Below are 23,257 nucleotides of genomic sequence, written 5' to 3'. Positions count from 1 at the left end.
AAAAGAATTTGTAAATTTTTAAAAATTTGTTAATTTTTTTTAAATTTAATCTTTTTTTACAGTTCAGATTTTTATCCCCGTCCTGGTCCACCCTCTCACTGTTCCATATTCCATACCTCCTCCCCCATCTCCCTGAGGATGTCCCTGCCCCCACCCCCCAGACCTCCCCACTCCCTGGGGGCCTCAAGTCTCAAGGGTTCGGTGCATCTCTGAGTGCAGACCCCGCAGCCCTCTGTGTGTGCTGGGGGCCTCATATCAGCTGGTGTATGCTGCCTGGTTGGTGCTCAGTACCTGTGTCTGTGAGATCCTGGTCTGGGGTCCAAGTTAATTGAGACTGCTGGTCCTCCTACAGGGTGGCCCTCCTCCTCAGCTTCTTCCAGCTTTTCCCCATTCAACCACAGGGTCAGCAGCTTCTGTTCGTTGGTTGGGTACACATATCTGCATCTGACTCTTTCAGCTACTCGCTGGGTCTTTTGGAGGGCAGTCGTGATAGGCCCTTTTTTGTGAGCACACCATAGCCTCAGTGTCGGGCCTTGGAGAATTTGTATTTTATGCTAAAGTGTGAGTGATTGTTTTAGACCTGCAGACAGCAGGATGGTGGCCAACCAGGACAGCAGTAGGAGCAGGCGGACCTAAGGGACTAGCTAGTCTGGGTGTGGTGGCACAGGCTTGTAGTCCTATCATAATCTTGGTCCTAAGGTGGAGGTCATCCAGGGCTACATGAGATGCCATCTCAAGCAAGTGAGGGAAGCCTCTGAGTAAGTAAAGGACGACATTATTACAAAGGCCTGCTAGGATTTCTGGGGGAGGGGGGGTTGTTAGTGTGTGTGCATACATGTGTGTGAATGCAGGTGTGTGTGGGTCACAGAATGCATGTAGAGATCAGGCAACCTGGATGTCGTTACTTGACTGCCACCTTAGTTTAGATGGGGTCTCTCTGTTTTTGCTCTAGGTCTACTGAAGCTGGCTGGTCAGGCTTTCAGGGGTCACCTCCCCTCCCAGTAGCATAGGTACTTGTGTTGGTTTGTGGGGTGTGAACTTAGGTCCTCATGCTCCTGTTGCAAATGCTCTTACCCCCTAGGTCGGCTCCTAAAAAAAAAAAAAAAAAAAAAAATTCTCATGTAAACTGGCTGGCCTAGAGCTCCCAGAGAGCCATCTTCCTGCCTGTCGCCCAGGTGCTGGAATCAAAGGTGTGAACTACCCAGCCTGGTTCTTTGTTTGTTTTGTTGTTTTTTCCTGTTAGAAATTAGTGCATCGGGTTGGAGAGATGGCTCAGAGGTTAAGAGCACTGACTGCTCTTCCAGAGGACCTGAGTTCAATTCCCAGCAACCACATGGTGGCTCACAACCATCTGTAATGGAATCTGGTGCCCTCTTCTGGTGTGTCTGAAGACAGTGACAGTGTACTTATATAAATAAAATCTTTACAAAAAAAAAAAAAGAAATTAGTGCATCTAAACAACAACTTCTGGGCAGTTTTGTTGTTAACTTTTTGAGACAGCATCTTACTCTGTAACCCTAGACTGGCTGGTCTCCTGAACTGCAGGCGCCCTTCACCCACCTGCTGTGCTTGTTCGGGAGAAGGTCTTCGGTCTTGCCCTTGTGAGCACAGCTCTTACCTAACAACTCTGATAATGGAGGAATACTTCAGGGGACCTGCACTGTAGCCAGAACACAGGTTGCAGGAAACAAGATAGGTTTCAAACGTAGAAGAGGCTGAATATTGCCAGGAGAGAAAACTGTCTGAGCTGGGTACGTGGTGGCAAATACCATGAACCCCAGTACTCCGGAGACAGGAAGGTGGACAGAAGTCCAGGATAGCCAAGGCTACATAGAGAAACCCTGTCTCGAAAAACTAAAACCAAAACCAAAAAAAAAAAAAAAAGTTTAAAAGGTTAGGAAATACAAAATAGAAATAATTGTGTTAGTTATATTTTAAGATCTTAATTATGAGGGCTGGAGAGATGGCTCAGTGGTTAGGAGCACCGACTGCTCTTCCAGAGGTCCTGAGTTCAAATCCCAGCAACCACATGGTGGCTCACAACCATCTGTAAAGAGATCTGATGCCCTCTTCTGGTGTGTCTGAAGACAGCTACAGTTAACTCATATATTAAAAAAAAAAAAATCTTAATTCTGCATAGGGGAGTTGTGTCTGCATGTGTGTCAGGGAAGCCAGAAGAGGGTGACAGTTGTGGGATAGGCTGCCATGTGAGTGCTGGTAATCAAATTCAGGTCCTCAAAGAGCAACCAGTACTCTGTGGTGGCTGGGCCCTCTCTCCACCACTCACATCTGCACAGGAAGGTTTTAGACGTTACATATGGGTTGTAGAAATGAGAGCAGGACAGGCAGGAAACTTTCTGAGCCAGGGAGTCATGGCGGCACTCAAGCTGGCTTCAAACTCGGTATGTGGCTGAGGGCCACTCTCCTGCCTCTACCTCTGCAGTTGGGGGATGACAGACTTGCACCACCACACCTGCTACTGCATTGAGCATCACCCCCCGGCCCTCTGCTGTATTTACTTTTTCTTTTTGAGACTGTGTAGCCCTGACTAGCCTGGAACTCGCTCTGCAGACCAGGCTGGCCTCAAACTCAGAGATCTGCCTCTGCCTCCCTCTCCCTCCCAAGCGCTGGGGTGTGTGCCGCTGCTGCCCAGTTGTGCCTGGCAATTTATTTTAGTTTCTGCCTCTCCTTTTTCCATTCCGCTGGCACTACTGTCAAAGCTTACAAAGTAGAAAGTAGAGGCCGCTTTAGTTGAGAGAGGAGAAGGTAGGCAGGAGGCTTCATGGCACATACCTGTAATCCTAGCACTGGGGAGGCTGAGCTACGAGATCCTGAAGGCAACCTGGATGAGCCCTAGTGTCTAAGGAAGAAGAGGAAAGGGGGAGGGGCTAGCTATAACACATGATCTGCTCCTCCAGAAGAGGAACTTTCACCTAAACCACCAGAGTCTTTGGATCCTTATCAGTGCCTTTGCCCCACAGGTTCGGGGTGAAGGGACAGGCACCTTGGGCTCCATATCCCTGCCTCTCTCTGAGCTCCTCCAGGAAGAGCAACTCTGCCTGGACCGCTGGTTTGCACTCAGCGGTCAGGGTCAGGTGCTAATGAGAGTGCAGCTAGGGGTGAGTACCAGGGCCAGCCCAGAGGGCTCAGGACTCCAGAGGGTGGGAGCTGTAAGGAGAGCCCTCCCGACTGAGGGCTCTGCCTAGTTCACACTTCTCCTGCCCCCAGATCCTGGTATCCCAGCATTCAGGAGTGGAAGCCCACAGCCACAGCTCCTCCTCTCTCAATGAAGAGCCTGAGGTTTTAGGGGACCCCACTCACACCGCCTCCCCAGTCTTAGAGGTCAGGCATCGCCTGACACATGGTGACAGGTAAGGGGCTGGGAAGGGAGTCGCATGTATGCAGAAGTGTGAAAGTGGGTCACTGGTTTCCTAGATCCTGTTGTCTGTTTCCCACAGTCCCTCTGAGGCTTTGATTGGGCCCCTGGGCCAGGTGAAGCTGACAGTGTGGTACCACAGTGACGAACAGAAGCTGATCAGTATTATTCATAGCTGCCGGTGAGACCCTGCCCATCGGTCCTCTATAGTTCCCCCCACCCATTGCCTCCAGTGCTCCAATGCTCCCATCCTTGGTGCAGGGCCCTTCGACAAAATGGACGTGATCTCCCAGACCCCTATGTGTCAGTGTTGCTGCTCCCAGACAAGAACCGAGGCACCAAGAGGAAGACCTCACAGAAGAAGAGGACCCTCAATCCTGAGTTCAATGAGCGGTCAGTAAATGGGCATGGTGCGTCAGCGGGGGCTGGGGAGGCCTGTATCGCTAAGATCTAGTGTCTTCCCCAGGTTTGAATGGGACCTGCCCCTGGATGGGACTCTTAGGAGGAAGCTCGATGTCTCTGTGAAGTCAAACTCCTCCTTCATGTCAAGAGAGCGTGAGCTTCTGGGGAAGGTGAGCGGGCATGGACTAAAGCTCTGGGGCCATCTGGGGTGTGATCATATCCTCACACAGGGGTTTACCTGGGCCGTGACCGTATCCTCACACAGGGGTTCACCCGGGCCGTGACCGTATCCTCACACAGGGGTTTACCTGGGCTGTGACCATATCCTCACACAGGGGTTCACCCGGGCCGTGACCGTATCCTCACACAGGGGTTCACCCGGGCCGTGACCGTATCCTCACACAGGGGTTTACCTGGGCTGTGACCATATCCTCACACAGGGGTTCACCCGGGCCGTGACCGTATCCTCACACAGGGGTTTACCTGGGCTGTGACCATATCCTCACACAGGGGTTCACCCGGGCCGTGACCGTATCACATAGGGATTCACCCGAGGCGTGACTGCATCACATAGGGGTTCAAAACGATAAAGTATGTTGATAAAGAGTTCTTTAAAAAGTACCAGAATGACATCTTGCCTCGTCACCTTCTGACCCAGGTGCAGCTGGATCTAGCAGAGATAGACCTTTCCCAGGGTGCAGCCCAGTGGTGAGTGTCTGCAAAGGAGTAGGTGGGGCTGGCTATGCCAGGGGAGAAATCCCAATCACAGGATGTAATGAAAGTGAGAACCACAGGACCCCTTGGCATGTTTTTCACGTAGGAGAGAACCCAGCTGGGCATGGTGGCTTATGACTGTGGTTCTAGCCTGAGGGAAGCTGGAGAATTGAGAGTTCAAGATCAGCCTGGGCTCTATACCAAAACTGACATACGAGCCTTCTTCATTCCGCCTGAGCTCTGTCCTTGCTTCCCTAGGTACGACCTGATAGATGACAGAGACAAGGGCGGTTCCTAAGAGCTGGACTGTGACAGCCTGGCACTGCTGACTTCTCGCCTTGCCTCATGCCCCTGTGTAATGAGCCTTCACAGCTGGGGCTCCAGGGCTGAGCCTGTGCCCTTTTGCCTTCTGGGCCCATATAAAGGGTCTTCGCCTGACCAAAGAGGATCACATTGTCCCCACTACTGCACGGCCTTCCTTGCGCTGCGGGCTCCTAGGGCGGGGCCTGAGCTGGTTATTTCCTGCCTGCACCTCCTCCTTCCCACTCCTCAGGGCCTCACGCACCGCACCTGTGCCTGGCCGCTGGCAGCCCTAGCAGTGGCGTAGCTCATGCCAAATACAGCTTCCGGAAAGCCTTTTTTTTTTTTTTTTTTTACATAATAAAAAAATACACAGAAAACAGTGCCACTGGGTCCGCGCTAATCTCTACCTCGCTCTAAGTCTGCATGTTGTTGAATGGGGCGGAAGATCTTCTGTGGTTACATGGTCATCTTCTCAGCTGTCAGAATGAACATAGGGGTGTGAAGGTAGACGACGGGCCAGCTCCTCAGACTGAGGCTCTTGGACTGCGGGTACGAGATGAGCAACAATCTGGCTGTGTCCAGCTTCTCATATGTGCGCGCTTCGCCCCATGATGGTTGCATCAGTCCCGTGCGCTGTATGAACTGGGAACACTTGGAACACTTGGATTCTATAGAAACCTCCAAGTTGTTAGAAATTGGTCCTGGGGCTGGAGAAGTGGCTCAGTGGTTAAGAGCACTGGCTGCTCTTCCAGAGGTCCTGAGTTCAATTCCCAGCAACCACATGGTGGCTCACAACCATCTGTAATGGACCCAATGCCCTCTTCTGGTGTGTCTGAAGACAGCATCATATATACGTAAAATAAATAAATCTTAAAAAAAAAAGAGAGAGAAGAAATTGGTCTTGACACCCCAAACATGGTACTATACAGATGGACAGAAAGGACTCCAGACAGCAGCAGGACTGATTTTCTGACCAAGTGCCTAGGTTATAAACTCACTGACTAGAACTAATGTGACCACTGCCCATGTCAGACCACTGCATCTATTAAACCTTAGACTCAAACCAGCTGTGGCCCTTTCCCTTGAAAGCTGGACTCCAACCTCTAACAGTGTTTTCCCAACTGTCAAACACCTTCATTCAATTTGAAAAGATCAGTTTACTCAATAGTGAGAACCTATGTGGTAATCACTGAGCATGAGAAAGGCTCTTCTGTGAAGCAGCTGATGCCGTGACAGGGTCTCATGTAGCACAGGCTGGCCTTTAATAACTCCATACGTAGTGCCCGCCAGTCACCTTTAACTCCATGTGTAGCTGGGGATGACCTTGAGCTTCATATCTTCCTTCCAAGTGCCAGGATCATAGCTTTGTGGTACTACAACTGGCTTGCTTTGTTTTTGTCTTTAAGATAGTCACACGCTGTATGTAGCCCAGGCTAGCCTCAAGTTCAAGGCAATCCTGCTGCAGCTTCCTTTTGGAGAGCTGGAATTACAAGCAAGAGCCACCATGCCCAGCCTGAAAGACAGAAAGAAAGAAAAACAGCATAAACGCTACACTGAGTGTGAATGTAGCTGGTTTGTTTCTAGGCACCCTGTGCGCTCTGCTACATCCATCACTAGGTCAGACCCCCTACACCAAAATTCTTTTTTTTTTTTTTCCCCCCCCCGGAGCTGGGGACCGAACCCAGGGCCTTGCGCTTCCTAGGCAAGCGCTCTACCACTGAGCTAAATCCCCAACCCCTACACCAGAATTCTTTAAACATTTTTTAGACAGGCTCTTGCTGTGTAATTAGTCCATGGCCTAGAACATGTGGCAACCCCCCCACCCCCACCCCTTAGAGCTGGGATTACTTGTGTGTACCATCACCTTCTCTTTCACTCCAGCCTCTCCCATCTCAGATCTCCGAGGGGGAGGAGCACTGAAGACAGAGTGGAAAAACTTGAAACTTTGAAGCCTTTTATGTAATTATGCTATGCAGGGTGTATACAGCCTGAGGCCTGCTGTTTTAGGAGGCTTGAGAAAATGTAACCAGGGGTTTTGTTTTGTTACATGTGATTTCAAAAGTCACTCTTGGCCTACTTGACCACTTTAAGCAATTACATTTCCAGAAAACCAGAAGACTTGGCACCGCTTCTGCTCTGGAAAAACTCTTACTCTGTCCCAGGGTTTCCAAGTCAGGATACAAAAGGGAAGAACACCGGCTTAGCAGCTCTGAGACACTGCAGTACTCAGTTGTCCTTAAACAGATCTGGGGATAGGATTTTTAAATGAAGGGCTGGAGAGTTGGCTCGGTGGTTAAAAGCACTTGTTGCTTTAACAGAGGACTTGGGTTGAGACCCAGCACCCACGGGGTAGCTCACAACTGTCTATAGCCTCAGTTCCAGGAGATCCAGCAGGCATGTGTGTTGTGTATACACACACATGCAGCAAAGCGTTCATACACATAAAGTAAAAGAACTGTAAAACAAAAATCACTGTCTTTGTTTTTAAAAGACTATGAAGGAATCATCTGCTGTGGAATTACTTGTCATTTAGCAAAACTTTGGGGGCTTGGGGGTGGTTTTTTCTGTACCCAGGCCCTCATGCATGCTAGCTAGCCAAGTGCTCTATCACTGAGTTATGTCCCAAGTTCTCTGAGTTTTGAGAAGGGGGTCTCGACAAGTTTCCTAGGCTGGACTTGAACTTGCTCTGTAGCCCAGACTGGCCTTGTACTTGTGATCCTACCTCAGCCTCCCAAGTAGCTGGGACTACAGGCCTACGCCATTGGACCTGACTTGTGCTTTAATGTTTTAGTTTTTGTGTCTATGGCATATGTATGCATTAATATGTAGGCATGTGTGGGTACAGGTGTGCCTTGCATATGTGTGTGTGTATGCCTTGCATGTGTGTGTGTGTGTGTGTGTGTGTGTGTGTGTGTGTGTAGGCCAGCGGTGAACCTCAGTGTTGTTCCTCAGGAACTCTCTACACTTGCTTTTCATTACAATGTGGTGTGTGTGTATGTGTGTGTGTGTGTGTGTGTGCGTGTGTGTGTGTATGCTTCCCTCATCTGTTGTGTGGGTCAGAGAGCAGACTAATCAGCTTTTATACACTGAACCTTTCTGCTGGCCTTACCCTTGTCTTTGGAGACAAAACAGATGTTACTATGAATCCTTGGCTGGCCTGGTGCTTGCTATGTAGACCAGGCTGCCTTGAACTCATGGAGATCTGCCTGCCTCTGCCTCCTAAATGCTGTCCCAGACTCCAGTTCTTATGCTTGTACAGTGAGCCATCTCCCAGCCATATCATGCCATAAAGCCCAGGCTTGCCTTAAACTCGGCAGTCCTCCTGCCTCTGCCTGCACAGTTCTGTGTTTACAAGCATGTGTCTCCATGCTCTGTGGCTTTTTTCTGTCTATGTGTAGTGTCAGGGTACAAACCTAGGGCTGCACACATGCCACTGAACGACTGACTGCCCTAGCCGGCCTCCAAACGGTTTACTTTTGACAGTGACCAGTACAGGTCACTCCCTTAGCTTTATTGGACCAAAGGATATGTAGTGGTGAAGAGGGTGTGGCAACTCAGTCATCTGCCCAGCCTTTTCCCTACGTAGAGAACCCTCCAGCATTCCCAGTTGTAGCACACAGCCTCTGAGTGAGGGGTTAACGTGCCACCTTTCCAACCTGGAAACTCCAGTTCCAAGGGGAGCCAATGCTCCCTCCTGGCCTCTTTGGACACTGAACACCAGGCATGGACATGGTGCATATCCATATATGCAGGCAAAATGCCCATACATATAAACAAACAATAAGTATTACTAAAAAGTACACATGGGCTGGAGCCCCAGCACTTGTGGCAGCTCAGTTCACAGCCATCTATAACTCCAGTCCTAGGGGATCTGACATCCTCTTTTGAACTCTATGGGAACCAGGCATACATTTAGGGCAAGATAGCGGGGTGAAGCACTTGCCACAGTCTTGAAGACTTGAGTTTGAGCCCTAGACCCATATAAAAAAATTGTGAACTTGACACACAGGCCCACACACACCATGCCCATACCACATCCACACAAACATCATGCCCATACATACAAACAATAAAATTGCTGGGGGGGGTGGGGGGAAAGGGTTATTTTATAAAACAGGGTCTTACTTGGTTGCCCCGGCAGGCCTTGAACTCACAGAGATTTGCCTCAGGAGGAGCTCTGAGCAGCTCCAGGCCAGTCAAGGCTACATAGTGAGACTGTGTCATGTCTCAGAAACCTAATTTAGAAAAAGTGTTTATGAACTAACTGGAGCCCGGAGGCCCTTTTCTCTTCTCTCCCAGCATCTACTTCAGATCTTTATATCCCCTAGAGTTCTCTCCCACTTCCTCCTCCTCAAGTCAAATCACCTCACCAACTTCAGGGTGAAAATGTAAAAACAGTAATGCATGACATTGCTCCCATCCCTCAGGCCGCCAGGGTCCCTCCCTGACGACACCAGCTGTAGTGTCATATCTGTCCATTCATTCTACACACATTTCAGGACTTTTGTATGGACTAGGTGACCTGGCTATGTTTGGTGCTGGAGAGTGAGTGTGTGTACGTGTGTGTGTGTGTGTGTGCGCGCGCTCATGTCTTGGAAGAGCATAGGAGTCAAAGGGAGCAAGCTGAGCAACCAGAGAACCAGAGACAGGTTATCTTTGAAGATCTGCAAGCTCTTGGGTGTGGCAGCACAGAAATGTGGCCAGAACAGGAAATAAGTGTTAGAAGGTGAAGCTGGGCTCTCTTTGTGGGCTACTGGAAGCCAGTACTGCCAGGGTGCCAGCTGGGCAAAGGCTCAGCCTCTGGTCCATTCCGACTACCCCGTCTTTATCCAGGCACACAGAAGCCGATCAGGAAGCTGGGCTCATGGCCCATGTTTTGGCTCCTGTCTGTATGGGACACTCAGGAGGCTAAGGCAGAAGGATTGTCACAGTTTGAGGAAAGAGTGGGCTGCACAGTGAGTTCCAGGACAGCCTGGTGTGGTGGCAAATACTGTGATCTCAGCATATGGGAGGTGAAGGCAGGAGGACCAATTGAAGGTCATCCTCGGGTACAGAACCAGTTCCAGGCCTACCCTGTCTGAGAAAAAACAAAAATAAAATACTTGCAGGCCAAATTCCAAATATGGATGAATTTGAAACAGGGAGATGACGTAACGAGAAAGAGAGGTGGGTGGGAAAAACAGCCCATCTGACGGCTTATCTGTTAAAGCATTTGCCTCCGACCCTGACAACCTGAGGTTGACTCAGAGTCCACACAGTAGAAAGAATCAACTGATTCTCACAGGCTGTCCCTTGGCCTCAGCACCTACTCACCTCCACCAAAGAACAAAGGATGTTAGAAATGACCACTGTTTATTACAGCTTAGATTACACTACTTATATGAAACAAGATCCCCAGGCCCTAGCACTGACGGAAGAGCATCTGCAAGCTTGTTGTTATAGGAAGTCCCAGGAGATTCTAAAACAACAGCAAAGTCTATGACCTTCGCCTTAGTAAACCGCAATAGGAGACCAGCTTTACTTGTTAAAACTTTTCTATTTACACCCCACATCTCACACTGGTCTATAAAAGTGGCCTAAGAAAGGCTTCGTAAATGCTGTATAAGGCCTGTCCTTACCCTCCCTTTTATTATGGGTCACTTATTGTTTTGGGATTTTTATGGCTGTGACAAAACACCATGATTGACATCAAACTGGGAAAGGAAAGGTTTATTTCGCTTTAAACTTCCAGGTAACAGTCTATCACTGAGGGAAGTCAGGACAGGGACTCGAGCAGGGCAGAAACCTGGAGGCGGGAGCTGATGCAGAGGCCTGGCTTGCTCAGCTTGCTTTCTTGTAGAACCCATAAGCATCAGCCAAGGGGTGGCCACACCTTTAACTACTAGTGAAGGAAATGCACTACAGCCTGATCTCATTTCTCTTAACTGAGGTTCCCACCTCTCAGATGACTATAGCCTGTGTACCAAGGTGACATCAGACTACCAAGAATAACTGACACACAAACACATCACTTCAGTATTAAGCCATAACCTTTCCTTTCTGTTCACTCCCAAGATCACATAATCATATTAACATCACGTCTAAAACATCCCAAAATTTAAAAGTCCCATAGGGCTGGAGAGAAGGTTTGGTGGTTAAGAGTACTGGATAGGGGTTGGGGATTTAGCTCAGTGGTAGAGCGCTTGCCTAGGAAGCGCAAGGCCCTGGGTTCGGTCCCCAGCTCCGAAAAAAAAGAACCAAAAAAAAAAAAAAAAAAAAAAGAGTACTGGATAATCTTCCAGAGGACCTGGGTTCAATTCCCAGCACCTACACGCAGCTCACAACTGTCTGCAACTCAGTTCAAGGGGATCTGGCACCATCACTAAGACATACAGGCAGGAAAAACACCAATGCATATAAAAATAAATAAATCTTACAAAATTCAAATAGTAAAAGTCCAAAGTCTCTTTAAAACATTCAAAATCGCTCCTGTAAAATAAATGTTACTTTTTTTTACCTCAGAGAAGAACCAGCCCACAGTTGCAGTCTGAACAAAGCAAAACCAAGTTCCAACAGTGTAACTCGGCACCCAGTGTCTGGGGTTCTCTCAGGGCCTGGGTCACTTCTCTGGCTCCGCCCTCTGCAGCACAGTTTGCCTTCCAGGATCAGGCTGGCTCCCCTCCACGCCTTCCGATGTTCTTGGTGGTTGTCCCCTGGTTCTGGCATCTCCAAAATGCTGGAGTCTTCTACTGCATCTGGGCTGTACTTTCACCTCTAGCCTCTCCTGGGCTCTTTTCAGGGACTTCAGGCCTGCCACACAGCTGCTGTCCATGACCCCTTCATACATTTAAAGCACTTATCAGCTGCCAGCATGACGTTCAACCTTGGCCATCTCTGGACCACAGCTTCTACTATCTCTGAGGAAACACTTCCCAGAGGATTTTTTTTTTCCAGAGCTGGGGACCGAACCCAGGGCCTTCCGCTTGCTAGACAAGCGCTCTACCACTGAGCTAAATCCCCAACCCCTTCCCAGAGGATTTTATGTCAGTGAATCACAGCTGATTCTTCAGCTCCAGCTGACCAGACACCAGATTCTCACATAAAAGGCTAGGTGGAGTCTTTGTTTCCCTCTGAAACTCCACAGGCCAGGCCTCTGTGTTCTGCACTGCTCTCCCTGCATTTGTTACCTCCCAAGCTCCCACAGAGCAGCTCACTGTGCTGAGCACTGCTTTTCCAGCCCAGAGCTCAAATGCCACCACAACCCTCAACTAACAGCTACAGTGAAAACACTAGGCCAGTCCTTTCTGTCACAGCAACGCCCTCAGTCCTGGCAACAATTTGTCCCAGGTTTTTTTTTTTTAACTACTGTATGAAACACCATGAGGAAAAGTAACTTGGAAAGGAAAGGGTTTATTTTGCTCGCCCTTCCAGGTGTAGGTCCTTAGGACATCAGGGCAGAAACCTGGAGGCAGGAATTGGTGCAGAGGTCATGGAGGGGTGTGGTGACTGGCTTGCAAGGCCTGCTTCCTTATAAAACCCAGGACCACCAGCCCCGGAATGACCACACCCACAAAGGGCTGGGCCCTTCCCCATCAATCACTAAGAAAATATCCAGCGACTTGGGGGAGGGGCTGATGTTGGGATGTAAAGTGAATGAATTAATGAAAATAAGAAAACTGTAAATGTCCTACAAGCTTGCTTACTTACCTTGCGAAGGCATTTTCTCATAACTCTGGCTCACGTCAAGTTGACATAAACTAGCCTGAGCTAATTACGAGTATGCTATGGCCGAGTAGCTTGGTGGTTTAGTGGGAATCCTAACAGTGGGGGTGGGGGCTGTCCCAGGTTCTGGTTCTTTTGCCTGCTTATGGGAACCTTCCCCTTACGGAGTGGCCTCTCGTGCAGCCTTGATGTGACAGGAGGCCCTAGGCCTACTGTGTAGCTTATTATTTTGTTGATGTTCCTGGGAGGACTGCTCTTTTCTGAGGGGAGGATGTGGGAGGACTGCGGGAAGAGGAGGGGGAAACTATGGCTGAGATATAGTACATTCGAGGAAAAAAAAAACAAAAAACCAAACCAACCCAATCAGCACACTTATTTTTGCTAACAATTTTTTTTCTGACAACTTAGAAAATAAACTTTCTCTCTACCTAAGCTATTGTCCATCTCCACACATTAGCCAGTGTTTTTAAAACTAGTTGTAAACTGGTAGTGGTGGCCCACGCCCTTAATCTCAGCACTCAGGAGGCAGAGGAAGTGGGTCTCTTAAGTTTGAGGTAAGTCTGGTCTACAGAGGGAGTTTGAGGCCAGCCTGGTCTACAGAGAGAGCCCAAGATATCCTGAGAGTTTTGGTTTCCTTAAAGACCCACCATGTTATGTGTTTTTGTTTTAAGCCCAGGTGTGGGATATAGGACAGCTTCAGTTTGCCCACAGCCGCTATGACTGTCTGGTGCTCCAAGAGGGGCGTGATCTTGCCATCTGCAGTTAGTTTAGTTGTGGAGGCTCTGCAGAGGGCATAAAAACAAGAGCCCCAAGAAGGCCAGCAGCAGTTGTTGCTCCCCTTGCCATTGCTGGGTTGCTGACTCACCCCTCGAAACACCACAACCCCAACCAACAGGACGTAGCCTGTGGAGGTCTCTGTTCTCTTTTCCCTGTAATCTTTCTCTCCTGCCTAGTGCTGGGGGCAGGAAGGGATTAAAGGTGGATAAGGGTTGGAAGGGAGATAAAAGTATAAGAACTCGATAAAATAGCTAAAGAGAAAAAAGGCAACAGCTAAGTCTATGGACAGAAACCCTGTCTCAAAATAAATAAAACAAAGAGAAAAATCTAGTTGTACGGGGTGAAGCCACAAGCATTCGAGTTTCTGAAATGATACAGTGCTGTGTGATTAGTGACACTTCTTTCTTTTTAGCACTATGAGGTAGAGAGCTTGCCTGGCATGCAGAAAGCTCTGGGTTCAACCTCAAGCACCTTAGAACACAGGGTAACAGGGGCAGAGTGGGCCAGCCAGAGCAGCATGGTGAGACCATTGGGAAAAACAAAACAACAAAAAAAGTCACACTGGACTACATATCTATTAAGATCAGTATAAAACACCTTGCCTCAAAAAGAAAATGATTCCTTTTTGATGATGACGGAGACTGAACCCAGAACCTGAGCGGTGCAGACAACTGCTCCACCAGCAAGCTCTCGCTTCAGCACTTAATCACTGTTGTGGGTGAGACAGCTTCTCACTGTATATCCCAGGCTTGTTTCTTCACTCCCAAAGCTGGGATTACATTTATGTACCACCACGTCTGCTTCATTGTTCTTGTTTTCAAGTTTAAGACAAGCTCTTGTGTCCCAGGATGGACTAAAACTTCATAGCCGAGACTAACTCAGGACTTCCGATTCTCCTCACACATACACACCCCGACCCCTCTCATCTGTAGCCCTGGCTGTCCTGGATCTTCACCCACATAAAAATAAAACTTTGGGCTAGGCATGGTGGTGCAAGCCTTTATCCCCTACAGGGAGGCAGAGGCAGGTGGATCTGAGTTCCAGGACAGTCAGCGCTATGTAGACAGGCCCTGTCTCAATGAAAAAAAAATGTTAACATGTCTAATCATGAGAGTTATTTTACATGGGGGCCAAATGACAGTACAGGCTCCGCGGGGCCTGAAGTCTTGATCAGCACCACAGAGTACCTCGAGAGAGGTCACTCCCTTTATTAGTGTGCAGTCTGCGGAGCAGTCACCTGGAATATTGTTTCCTGTATCAGGTTATTCCTTTTCTTTCCGCTCTGAGACTGGATCTCACTTAGCCCAGGCTGGCCTGAACTCCCTACGTGCCCACTGACCTGTCTGCACCTCCTGAGTGCTGGGACCCAGAGCTCTATACATGGGGAGCAAGCACTTTACCAACTGCGCTACATCCCTTGCACCCGTACAGACCTTTTTACTCTTCGGAGTTTTCTCTAGCTTCTGGCTACAAAATTGGTTTATATCTCATTCTTCCTACGGTGCCGCTGGGAGTCTTCTACCCTGAGCTATTTCTGGTCCACTTTCTTGCACAAGCTCTAGGATGAGGCGCGCTGCCAGAGTTATTTATTTATGTGGTTCGGGACGGTGGGTCGGTTCCCTCTCTGCACCCAAACCTTCGGTAAACGCTAGGGAGAAAGCAAACACTCAGGCTGGGCAATGGTGTCGGAAAAGGAAGGAAAGGCTGCAGAGCCCAGCGCTGCATTTGTTGGGGATCTCCCGGGGACGAACGCGCTGCATAGGCGGCGTCAGCCGACGCCTGCACACGGAGGAAAGTCTGGAGCAGATGACCAGGCTAAACTGTAAATCTTAACATCTACCTCAGTCGCCAGCCTCTAGGCTTTTCGGCTAAGATCAAATGTGTAAAAAAATAAAATAAAAATGCGAAACTCTTCAAGTTACGTGACGCCGCAGCTAACGGCCTGAGGAAGCGAAAGCAGCCCCAGCCTCCGCCTGCCTACCGCCCGGCCCCGCCCCTGGCCTTGCGGGCGTCCCTGAGTCTGCATCCCTAGGGTCAAGGGTGGGGACGTCTCAAGCCCTTTCAATTCCGGAACTGGCGCACGCCTCAGTGTCTGAGTCAACAATTGCCACCACGGGCCGGAAGTGACCGCCAACTCTCACCACCGGGGGAAGGTTTCCTGCGAGCACGTGGGCGTGCGTGGACTACGACTCCCAGCATGCTCTGCGCCCGCCGCTGTTAACCCTTCAGGGACCGGAGCTGCCCTGAGTCCCGCCCCCCCACCTGCCCCTTCCTTGGAACCGGCAAGGTGAGTTTTGAGGGGCTGGGAGGGCCTTTTTCCTCTCTAAGGCTTAGGAGTGAGTGTAAGTGAGGGAAACTGGTGTGTTGTTTGCGGAAGGATTCCTTATTTTCCAAAAATGGGACAATTTGCAGTAAAAAGATTCTGACGCCTTTACAAATGGAAGACACACTGCCACTCTGTGAACTCCAGGGCCTAAGTGGAATGACCAGTCTCTCAGAATGCTACCTAAATCTTCTTTATCCAAGAAGAGAGTAGCCAGAACTCCCTTCCAGCTCCCAAACATCATCTCTTCCCTTTGCCAGCGCTTCCAGCAAGGTTTGTGACTCAAAGCTGAGCCAAGGTTTTTGTTGTGATCCTGACTGGTTGGGTGCCAGTGTGGATACCTACCAACTTCTTAGGAGATTCTGTAACCTTTTTGGGGTATTAGAGGGCTCATTGTCTCCCAGGGTCCTCTCCCTCTGTGTGAGTGTGAGTGTGTGTGTGTGTGTGTGTGTGTGTGCGCACACGAGCGCCTGCCTGCCTGCCTGCCTGTCTGTCTGTCTGTGTCTCCTCATCCTAGCCTCTTGTCTGATTTGAATAACATTGTCTTGTTGGAAAATGTTCCTTCTTTGGAATTATATGTGACAGATGCTAAACCTTGCCTACACTGGAACCCCTAAATCAGCATTAGGTGTAGGATTCAGTGGGTAATGCCATGCTATGGTTACAGTGCGGGGGTGGGGGTAGGTGGGGGCCCAGGGACTTCGAGTTCTAAAGATACAGGAATGAGCAGAAAGGAGTGAAAAGACCCCCTTCTCTCACCTTTAATGTTTCCAGAACATATTTTAAAACTTCCCACTTGACACTAGGTTGTTACTCTGTCCCGCCCCCATACCCCCATACCCTTCACACCCCCATACCCCCATGCCACCCCTAAGTCCTTGCTCTGCTTGGGCTTTTCCACAGTCTAAAAGTAATGAAAGCTTTTGTTTGCTTTTTAGTTTAGTTTTTTCTCTCTTCCCTTAGCTCCTATCTCAGAATCACTGGCAAACGTCCTATCGTCACCCTGGAGGTTACCAGTCCCTGTTCTGAGAAGTCCCTTGTTTCTTCCCTGTACCCTTAAAGAAAACATTCTGTTCAGCCTTAGGGGAGTGGTGTCAGGAGGAAGAATACTTTGGGGGCAAGAGCTCTTTACCACAGGCGGCCAGGGGAGTGAGGGCAGACAGGCAGAAGTTTCTTCTCCCTCACCCTTGCCAACTGGCTCCCTGTCCCCGCCGCTGCCCCCGCCCCTTGACACCCCAGACTCCCTGCCTATTTAAACAGAGATGGTGCCCCTGTCGGCACACTGCTCTTCTGCCACCTGACATCATGCCTCCCAAGAAGGATGCTCCTGTGAAGAAGCCAGCAGGACCCTCCATCTCTAAGCCTGCTGCCAAGTCTACAGCAGGGACCCCTCTAGCCAAGACCAAGGCCGAGCCAGCTGCCCCCCAGACCCCTGTGAAAACCCAAGAGCCCCCTGTTGATCTCTCCAAAGTGGTGGTGAGTCCTGGGAAGTGTGTGAATCTGGAAGGGGTAGTTCAAAGGTGCAGTGCAGCCTTGGGGATTGGGGACCGGGAAGATGTGGGAAGGGTAGGGAATGAATGAACCGCTAGAATGAGGTTGGGGCTCCCAGGCCAGGCCAGTTTCCAGGGGAGAGAGGTGCTGTCTGCTCCTGGCTCAGCTGTTGAACCCCAGGAGGGGAGACTGAAGAGGACAGACTTGTTAGACAATCACAGCTGGGGGCAGGGGTAAATTTAGCCTTTGTTCAGCCCCCAGTTATGTGAGGGATGCAGGACTGGGGTAGCGGGAGGGAAGGGAACAGGTGGTATGGGATTAACCCTGCTCCCAAGAAACCCTCCCCCTATAATTCCTCTTGGGGTGCTCCCAAAGCCCAGGGCTGGGAATGGGACTAAAGTGGCCGGGCTCCCAGCCTCATCCCTTTGGGCCCCTCCCCAGAAGTGGCTGCCAGTTGGTTGTGCTAGAGAGGGACTGAATAAGCCCTGTCATCTCCTCACCTGCCCTTTTTGTCCCCTACAGATCGAGTTTAACAAGGACCAGCTGGAGGGTGAGGAGAAGCCTGTTTCCTAAGCCCCATTGTCCAACACCAAACTCCTGGTCCGATTCTCTGTTCCCTAACGACAGTCCTGACCTTGAAACCTCCCACACTTGTCCTGTTCTCCTCCCTCCTGTGCCCAGCTCGAGCACATAATTTCTAAAGCAAACCTCCCTTCCGGCTGGAGGTGATGGGAATCCCTGGTCACATTGCCTTCTCCCTACATCTCAGAGTTCAGAGAGGCCTTTGAGCTGTTTGACCGAGTGGGTGATGGCAAGATCCTGTACAGCCAGTGTGGGGACCTGATGCGGGCCCTGGGCCAGAACCCTACCAACGCCGAGGTGCTCAAGGTCCTGGGGAACCCCAAGAGTGATGGTGAGAGGAACCTTGAGATTTGTGGGGTTTCCATCTTCTTGGTGTTGGAGGTTGAACACAGCGTTCTGCCCGTGCCACGGAGTGCCATTTCTAGCCAGCAACTTTCTCTTCATCCTGTTTTTTGAGACAGAATTTCGGTATCGCAGCCAAGAATGCCCTTGAACTCTGATCCTCCTACCTGTACCTCCTGTCTACCGCCCACTGGAGTTCGATTGCTCCAGTTTATGTGGTGCTGCTGGGTTGACTCCAGGGCCTCAGGCAAGACAGGCAAGCCCTTTATTATGGAAGTCCTTTTTTCTTTTTCCTTTTACTCAGGTTGGCCTGGAACTTACAGCAGCCCTAGTTGCCAGTTTTCTTTCTCTCTTTACACTTTTAATTAATATTCTTTAGATAGGGTTATTGGTATTATTATTATTATTATTATTATTATTATTATTATTATTATTATATAGGGTCGTCTCTACATAGCCCTGCTTAGCCTGGAACTCACTAGATAGACCAGATTGGCCTCAAACTCAGCCTGTCAGTGCTCAGACTGAAGGTGTGTGCCACCACACATGGACTAGTGTAGTGGTTCTCTCTTTGTGCTTTGCGTGTGTCCTGCCACTTCGATACATCCCTGCCCCCCCCCCCCCCCCCCCCCCGTTGAGATAGTCTTAAGTTGTTTTGGCTGGCTTTGAACTTGCCTGGTAGCTGTGGTTACAAGACTGCACTGCCGTGCCTGGTAACAGTATCAATTTTCAACAGACTTGGTAAGGTGACAGAGGACCGGGGTGGATCTCAGGACTCAAAAACTGTCAAACACAGGGAAGGAAAACATCCTCAGTGCTGAAAGGGATGAAAGTCACTATGTATAGTAAGGTTGGATCCCACACCTCAGTGATATCTCTCTCTCTCTCTCTCTCTCTCTCTCTCTCTCTCTCTCTCTCTCGCCCTCTCTTTCCCTCTCTCATCTCTGTCTAATTGCCAGAGCTGAAGTCCCGGCGTGTAGACTTTGAGACGTTCCTGCCTATGCTGCAGGCAGTGGCCAAGCACCGGGACCAAGGCACATATGAGGACTACCTAGAGGGGCTGCGTGTGTTTGACAAAGAGGGCAACGGCAAAGTCATGGGAGCGGAGCTCAGACACGTTCTTACCACTCTCGGTGAGGCAGGGCCCAGAACTGTGGGATGGAGAAGCAGGTGGACCTGGAGGAGCTGGTAGAGCCTAGATGTCTAGCAATGAGCCGAGGGCAGGGAACGTGGTGGGAGCCTCATGCCCTCTTTGCAAGCCACACTTGGGTGGATTTCATGCAAGTCTCAACCCCTGCAGCTCGTTTCTTTGTCTATCAAAGCTTTTAGCAGCTCCAAGGAACTGTTGATAAGTGCCATACAGAAAGACGACAGGGAGGGTGGGAGGACGAACCACCCTGAGAGTGGCTTGGACTAGTGAGTACGGGAAGGCAGAGGCTCTAACTGTGTTTGGGTTCAGGAGAGAAGATGACTGAGGAAGAGGTAGAGACTGTTTTGGCAGGCCACGAGGACAGCAACGGCTGCATCAACTATGAGGGTGAGGGGGCAGGATGACCAGGGGGGTGAGGAGTCTTGAGGGGGTTGGGAGTGTACCCTCGTTTACTCAAAGGTCAGTTTCTGAAGTCCTCTCCTCTCCTCTCGTGTGTGCAGCCTTCCTGAAGCACATCCTAAGCCTCTGAGCTCCGCAGCCCCTAGTGCCCTCTAGAGAGGCAACGATCCCGGTCAACCAGACAAGCGCAGGCAGTGCGTTTCCCCATCCGACTGTAGCGCAGCCGCCAGCGCTGGACAACTTTCTTTCTACCCCACCCAACTCCACCCCACCCCACGTAGAACCTGCGGGATCGGAAACTTGCCCCACCTCCTGTGCGGCCAGTAGTGCGTTCCTGCCACTAGGGGGCACTTACGGTTTTGAAATAAAAACATGGTTCCTGCTTTGGTTTCCGACTGGTTTCTTTTGAGGAAGGGGAAGGACGGGAGCGGTAGTCCTTTCTTCTGCAAAAGTCCAAATCCCCTGCTCTTAGTGCAGTTCGGAAGAAAGGCTTCCAAGAGTCACACCCTAGGCCTCCGCCGTGCTCCTGAGCAGAGTTGGAGCGCCCCCCTCACCTCATTATTAATATAGTGATGTCATCGGCATGAGCCCAAACTAGTATGCCTATTGGATGAAACTGCGGAGGGTGACGTCAAGCGCCGTGGGACGTACTAAGGTTGGGGTTGGGTCCCGAGTCGGAGCCATTACAGCCGGCAAAGGTCCCGCATAGCTCAGCAGCCAAGATGGTGGGCCCTGGGAATCGGGAGATTAGGGGGATTTGGGGCAGGGAGAGGACCGCGGGTGGGGGTAGGAAAAGCGGTGGACGTGGGCACGCCCAGGTTTTGGGAGGTTGGATGTGGGGTTGGAAGGTCTAGGGCTCTCTCTGCCTTGGGAAGCAAGTCCTCGGCTTCAAACAGAAGTTTGTTAAGCCGGGAGAGAAGTTTGCGGGATTGGACCTCAGTACTGACCAATCCCTTCTTCTCCGAGCAGTGTGACTTCACCGAGGACCAGACCGCAGGTAGGCAGTCTCTGACCCACAACTGAGGTCACCCTTACCGAGAGGGACCCCTTCCTCTAGATCCCAACCTGTCATCTCCAGCACTCCCAGGAGGGTGCCCCGTGGATTTCCTTCTCCTCGGCTCTAGATCCTCCATTTTCTTTCTCATTCTTTCTTCCTTCCCCTTCCACTCTAGATCTGAGCCCCAACCACTGGGTGAGTTTTGGGTGGTGTGGGTATGTGAAACAATGATTACTGCCTGTTGTGTGTTGGGTCTCTTATGCTTGTGTTCCGCTGCTTTTGCCTCTCCTGTGATAACTGCCCCCTCCTTAAGCTTGGATTGCCAATACGGTAAAGAGCAGTGCCTTGATATTCTGTTGAGATGGGGACTGGAGAGTTTGCTAAGCCCGTGGCTTAGCTTCACCCCCTGGAAGGTCTCTGGAAGGGAAGGGTGGGAATGGGAAGCTAGAGTCCAGACCACTGCTCTACTTCCTTATATGGGCAGGACCTAGCCTGGGCGGTGGCAAATTCCTGCCGAGCAGTGTAGTGGTGGTGGAGGGCCTAGCCTGCTGTAGCTCAGGGGGTGTGTAAGCGATGGCTACCACCTTGAGGTAAGGAAGAAGGCTGCGTGTCTTTATGCGGGGCATTTGAGTTGATAGAAATTAGATCCTTAGGCGCAGTCTTCGGTGTACAGGAGGACAAGATATCTGGTCTCTGCAGCATGCTAGAGTTGAGTTGGCAGCAGCACTGGGTTAATCCCTGGTGCTGCTGTTCATCTGAATCCTCAGAATTCAAGGAGGCTTTCCAGCTGTTTGACCGAACAGGCGATGGCAAGATCCTGTACAGCCAGTGTGGGGATGTGATGCGGGCCCTGGGCCAGAACCCTACCAACGCCGAGGTGCTCAAGGTCCTGGGGAACCCCAAGAGCGATGGTGAGCATTTCAAGACCTTAGTGGGTTCATGGTTGTTCAGGTAAAATCATCATATATGTATATGTACACACACACACGTATGTGTGTGTGTGTGTGTATGCGCCAACCTTGAGCAAGTTTTATCTCAGCCAGTTCCACTGATCTCCCTCTTCTGGCCAGTCAGTTGTGTTCTCTACCACTGTGTCCTGAGAACACGTGTGACTGCTCGTCTGGCACTTCTACCTCCCACACGACAGAGATGAATGTGAAGGTGCTGGACTTTGAGCACTTCCTGCCCATGCTGCAGACTGTGGCCAAGAACAAGGACCAAGGAACCTACGAGGATTATGTTGAAGGCCTTCGTGTGTTTGACAAAGAAGGGAATGGCACTGTCATGGGTGCTGAAATCCGTCATGTCCTAGTCACACTGGGTAAGGGTCTGTGACCATGTGGAGCTAAGCTGCCACCTTGATAAATTTCACCGTCATGCAGTTCTAAGAATGTTCCTTCCTCTGCAGGGGAGAAGATGACAGAGGAAGAAGTCGAGATGCTAGTGGCGGGGCATGAGGACAGCAACGGTTGCATTAACTATGAAGGTAAGGGGCACACTATAAACTGGGGCCTCTGAGGAAACGGTCATTCAGGGTATGTTAAGGAGGTACTGTATTCCTAGACTTGGTTCCAGAAGGGAGCCAGCAGTCAAGGGGCAAGGCTCAGGTCAGCCTGGGAGAACTGTTGGGGACAGACCTAACAGTAAAGGAAGGGGCGATAGAATCTGAAGGGTGGGCTAGGGATGGGAAGTGAACAGAATTGTCTGTCCCACTGCCTGACCCCTCACCCCATGTCTGTGTCTTGTCTTCACCATGAATGTCTCTTCCTTCTTGCAGCATTTGTGAGGCATATCCTGTCGGGGTGACGGGCCCATGGGGCGGGTACGGCTCCTCCCAGCCTCTCCTAGTTATCTCCCTAGTGTTTCTTTTTCTTCCCAGCCTGTGCTCTGTAGCCCCTGCCCATACCCTGCTACCATCTGACTTCCTCCTGGCATGACTCTGCATGGAGCTGGCTTGGGAAGGGAGGAATTCCTCAATAAGGAAAGCAGTTTGGGGGTGTGGTACCTCCTTCTCCTAGAATGGTCTCTGAGGTTTGACTTACAGGGGTCTTGGTGTCTGGGAACTCACCAGTTTATAGAGAAGGCTTGTCTTATGGTGGTTCCTTGGCTCATGGAGAGTTGGCAAAGGGGCTGGGGAGCTAACTGCCCCATTCTGCTGCTGAAACACCACAGTCCTTTTTCCACCCCTGCTGGACAGCTTGGAGAGCTTGGAGGTACCTCACCCCAAACTGCCGCTCCTCCTGCCGGCGGCTGACAGTGACTGTAGGTGTAGCTGAGAACCTTTCTGCCTCTGCTGTGTTCTTGCTATTTAGAGTGGGGTGGGGGCTAACAGCTAGTGGGAGGGGAACCAGGGACAGAGAGAACTGGTCACTCATGGTGGCTGTTTTGGATACTGACCCCAAGGTTGGCTGCTATGGGCACGTTCCCTCATGCCACCTTCATGGTCTTGTGGTCTCCTGGCCCATGGGTACCCCTCCCCAGCCCTGTGCTTGGCTGACTCCACCCCATCTCTTTACAGAGCTTGTCCGGATGGTGCTGAATGGCTGAGGACATTTACGTGTCTCGAGCCTGCTCCTTGCCCAGTGTGAGATTCCTGTGTGGCCCCAGAGGCTCCCTAATCACAGCACCTTGCCTGTCTGGTTTCTTTTGGATGATGTTTGCCTTCACCAAATAAAACTTGCTCTCTGTGCTCTCTTTTGG

At 50.5% G+C, this 23,257-nt stretch overlaps 3 protein-coding genes and 1 long non-coding RNA gene across 23 annotated transcripts in view; 3 read left to right on the top strand and 1 right to left on the bottom strand.

Moving 5' to 3' along the window:
- The window catches only part of Esyt1 (extended synaptotagmin 1), a 17,456-nt gene extending 12,279 nt beyond the window's left edge, over window positions 1-5,177 (top strand). The window contains 7 exon segments of one of the 2 annotated variants that reach the window (NM_017249.2): window positions 2,982-3,119; window positions 3,229-3,371; window positions 3,459-3,557; window positions 3,638-3,769; window positions 3,843-3,948; window positions 4,437-4,486; window positions 4,751-5,177. In NM_017249.2, coding sequence (NP_058945.2) covers window positions 2,982-3,119; window positions 3,229-3,371; window positions 3,459-3,557; window positions 3,638-3,769; window positions 3,843-3,948; window positions 4,437-4,486; window positions 4,751-4,790 — 708 coding nt within the window. In that variant the 3' untranslated portion in view covers window positions 4,791-5,177. 2 annotated transcript variants of the gene reach the window in all.
- LOC120093526 (uncharacterized) lies at window positions 3,626-20,055 on the bottom strand. Of its 9 annotated transcripts, XR_010053543.1 has the most exons (5): window positions 19,916-20,055; window positions 12,482-18,794; window positions 11,292-11,611; window positions 6,090-6,308; window positions 3,626-5,664 (listed from the first exon to the last, which is right to left on the bottom strand). It is a non-coding gene; the product is annotated as an uncharacterized LOC120093526 (long non-coding RNA). The 9 variants fall into 9 exon arrangements; XR_010053544.1 differs by lacking the exon at window positions 11,292-11,611 and having other exon boundaries at window positions 18,012-18,794; XR_005486764.2 differs by lacking the exon at window positions 3,626-5,664 and having other exon boundaries at window positions 5,933-6,308.
- Window positions 16,902-19,943, top strand: Myl6bl1 (myosin light chain 6B like 1). 4 transcript variants are annotated; one of them, XM_039080004.2, is made up of 6 exons: window positions 16,902-17,072; window positions 17,610-17,637; window positions 17,857-18,000; window positions 18,971-19,144; window positions 19,471-19,548; window positions 19,662-19,943. In XM_039080004.2, the coding sequence occupies exons 1-6, from the start codon at window positions 16,902-16,904 to the stop codon at window positions 19,688-19,690; spliced, it is 624 nt and encodes a 207-aa protein (XP_038935932.1). In that variant the 3' UTR covers window positions 19,691-19,943. The 4 variants fall into 4 exon arrangements, with proteins under 4 accessions (XP_038935932.1, XP_063120544.1, XP_038935929.1 ...); XM_039080001.2 differs by lacking the exon at window positions 16,902-17,072 and having other exon boundaries at window positions 17,400-17,637; XM_063264474.1 differs by lacking the exons at window positions 18,971-19,144; window positions 19,471-19,548; window positions 19,662-19,943 and adding an exon at window positions 18,131-18,267.
- Myl6 (myosin light chain 6) lies at window positions 20,046-23,257 on the top strand. Of its 8 annotated transcripts, none has more exons than XM_017595113.3 (7): window positions 20,206-20,285; window positions 20,530-20,557; window positions 20,733-20,752; window positions 21,325-21,468; window positions 21,705-21,878; window positions 21,966-22,043; window positions 23,076-23,249. In XM_017595113.3, the coding sequence occupies exons 4-7, from the start codon at window positions 21,399-21,401 to the stop codon at window positions 23,102-23,104; spliced, it is 351 nt and encodes a 116-aa protein (XP_017450602.1). In that variant the 5' UTR covers window positions 20,206-20,285; window positions 20,530-20,557; window positions 20,733-20,752; window positions 21,325-21,398; the 3' UTR covers window positions 23,105-23,249. The 8 variants fall into 8 exon arrangements, with proteins under 8 accessions (XP_038935834.1, XP_063120335.1, XP_008763261.1 ...); XM_063264268.1 differs by having other exon boundaries at window positions 22,335-23,249; XM_039079906.2 differs by lacking the exon at window positions 20,733-20,752 and having other exon boundaries at window positions 20,046-20,285; window positions 22,437-23,249.

The sequence above is a fragment of the Rattus norvegicus genome, chromosome 7 (genome assembly GCF_036323735.1).
Source record: "Rattus norvegicus strain BN/NHsdMcwi chromosome 7, GRCr8, whole genome shotgun sequence".
NCBI classification, from domain to species: Eukaryota; Metazoa; Chordata; class Mammalia; order Rodentia; family Muridae; genus Rattus; species Rattus norvegicus.
The sequence above is the reverse complement of the archived record's forward strand: the minus strand, read 5'-3'. Positions and strand labels throughout refer to the sequence as shown.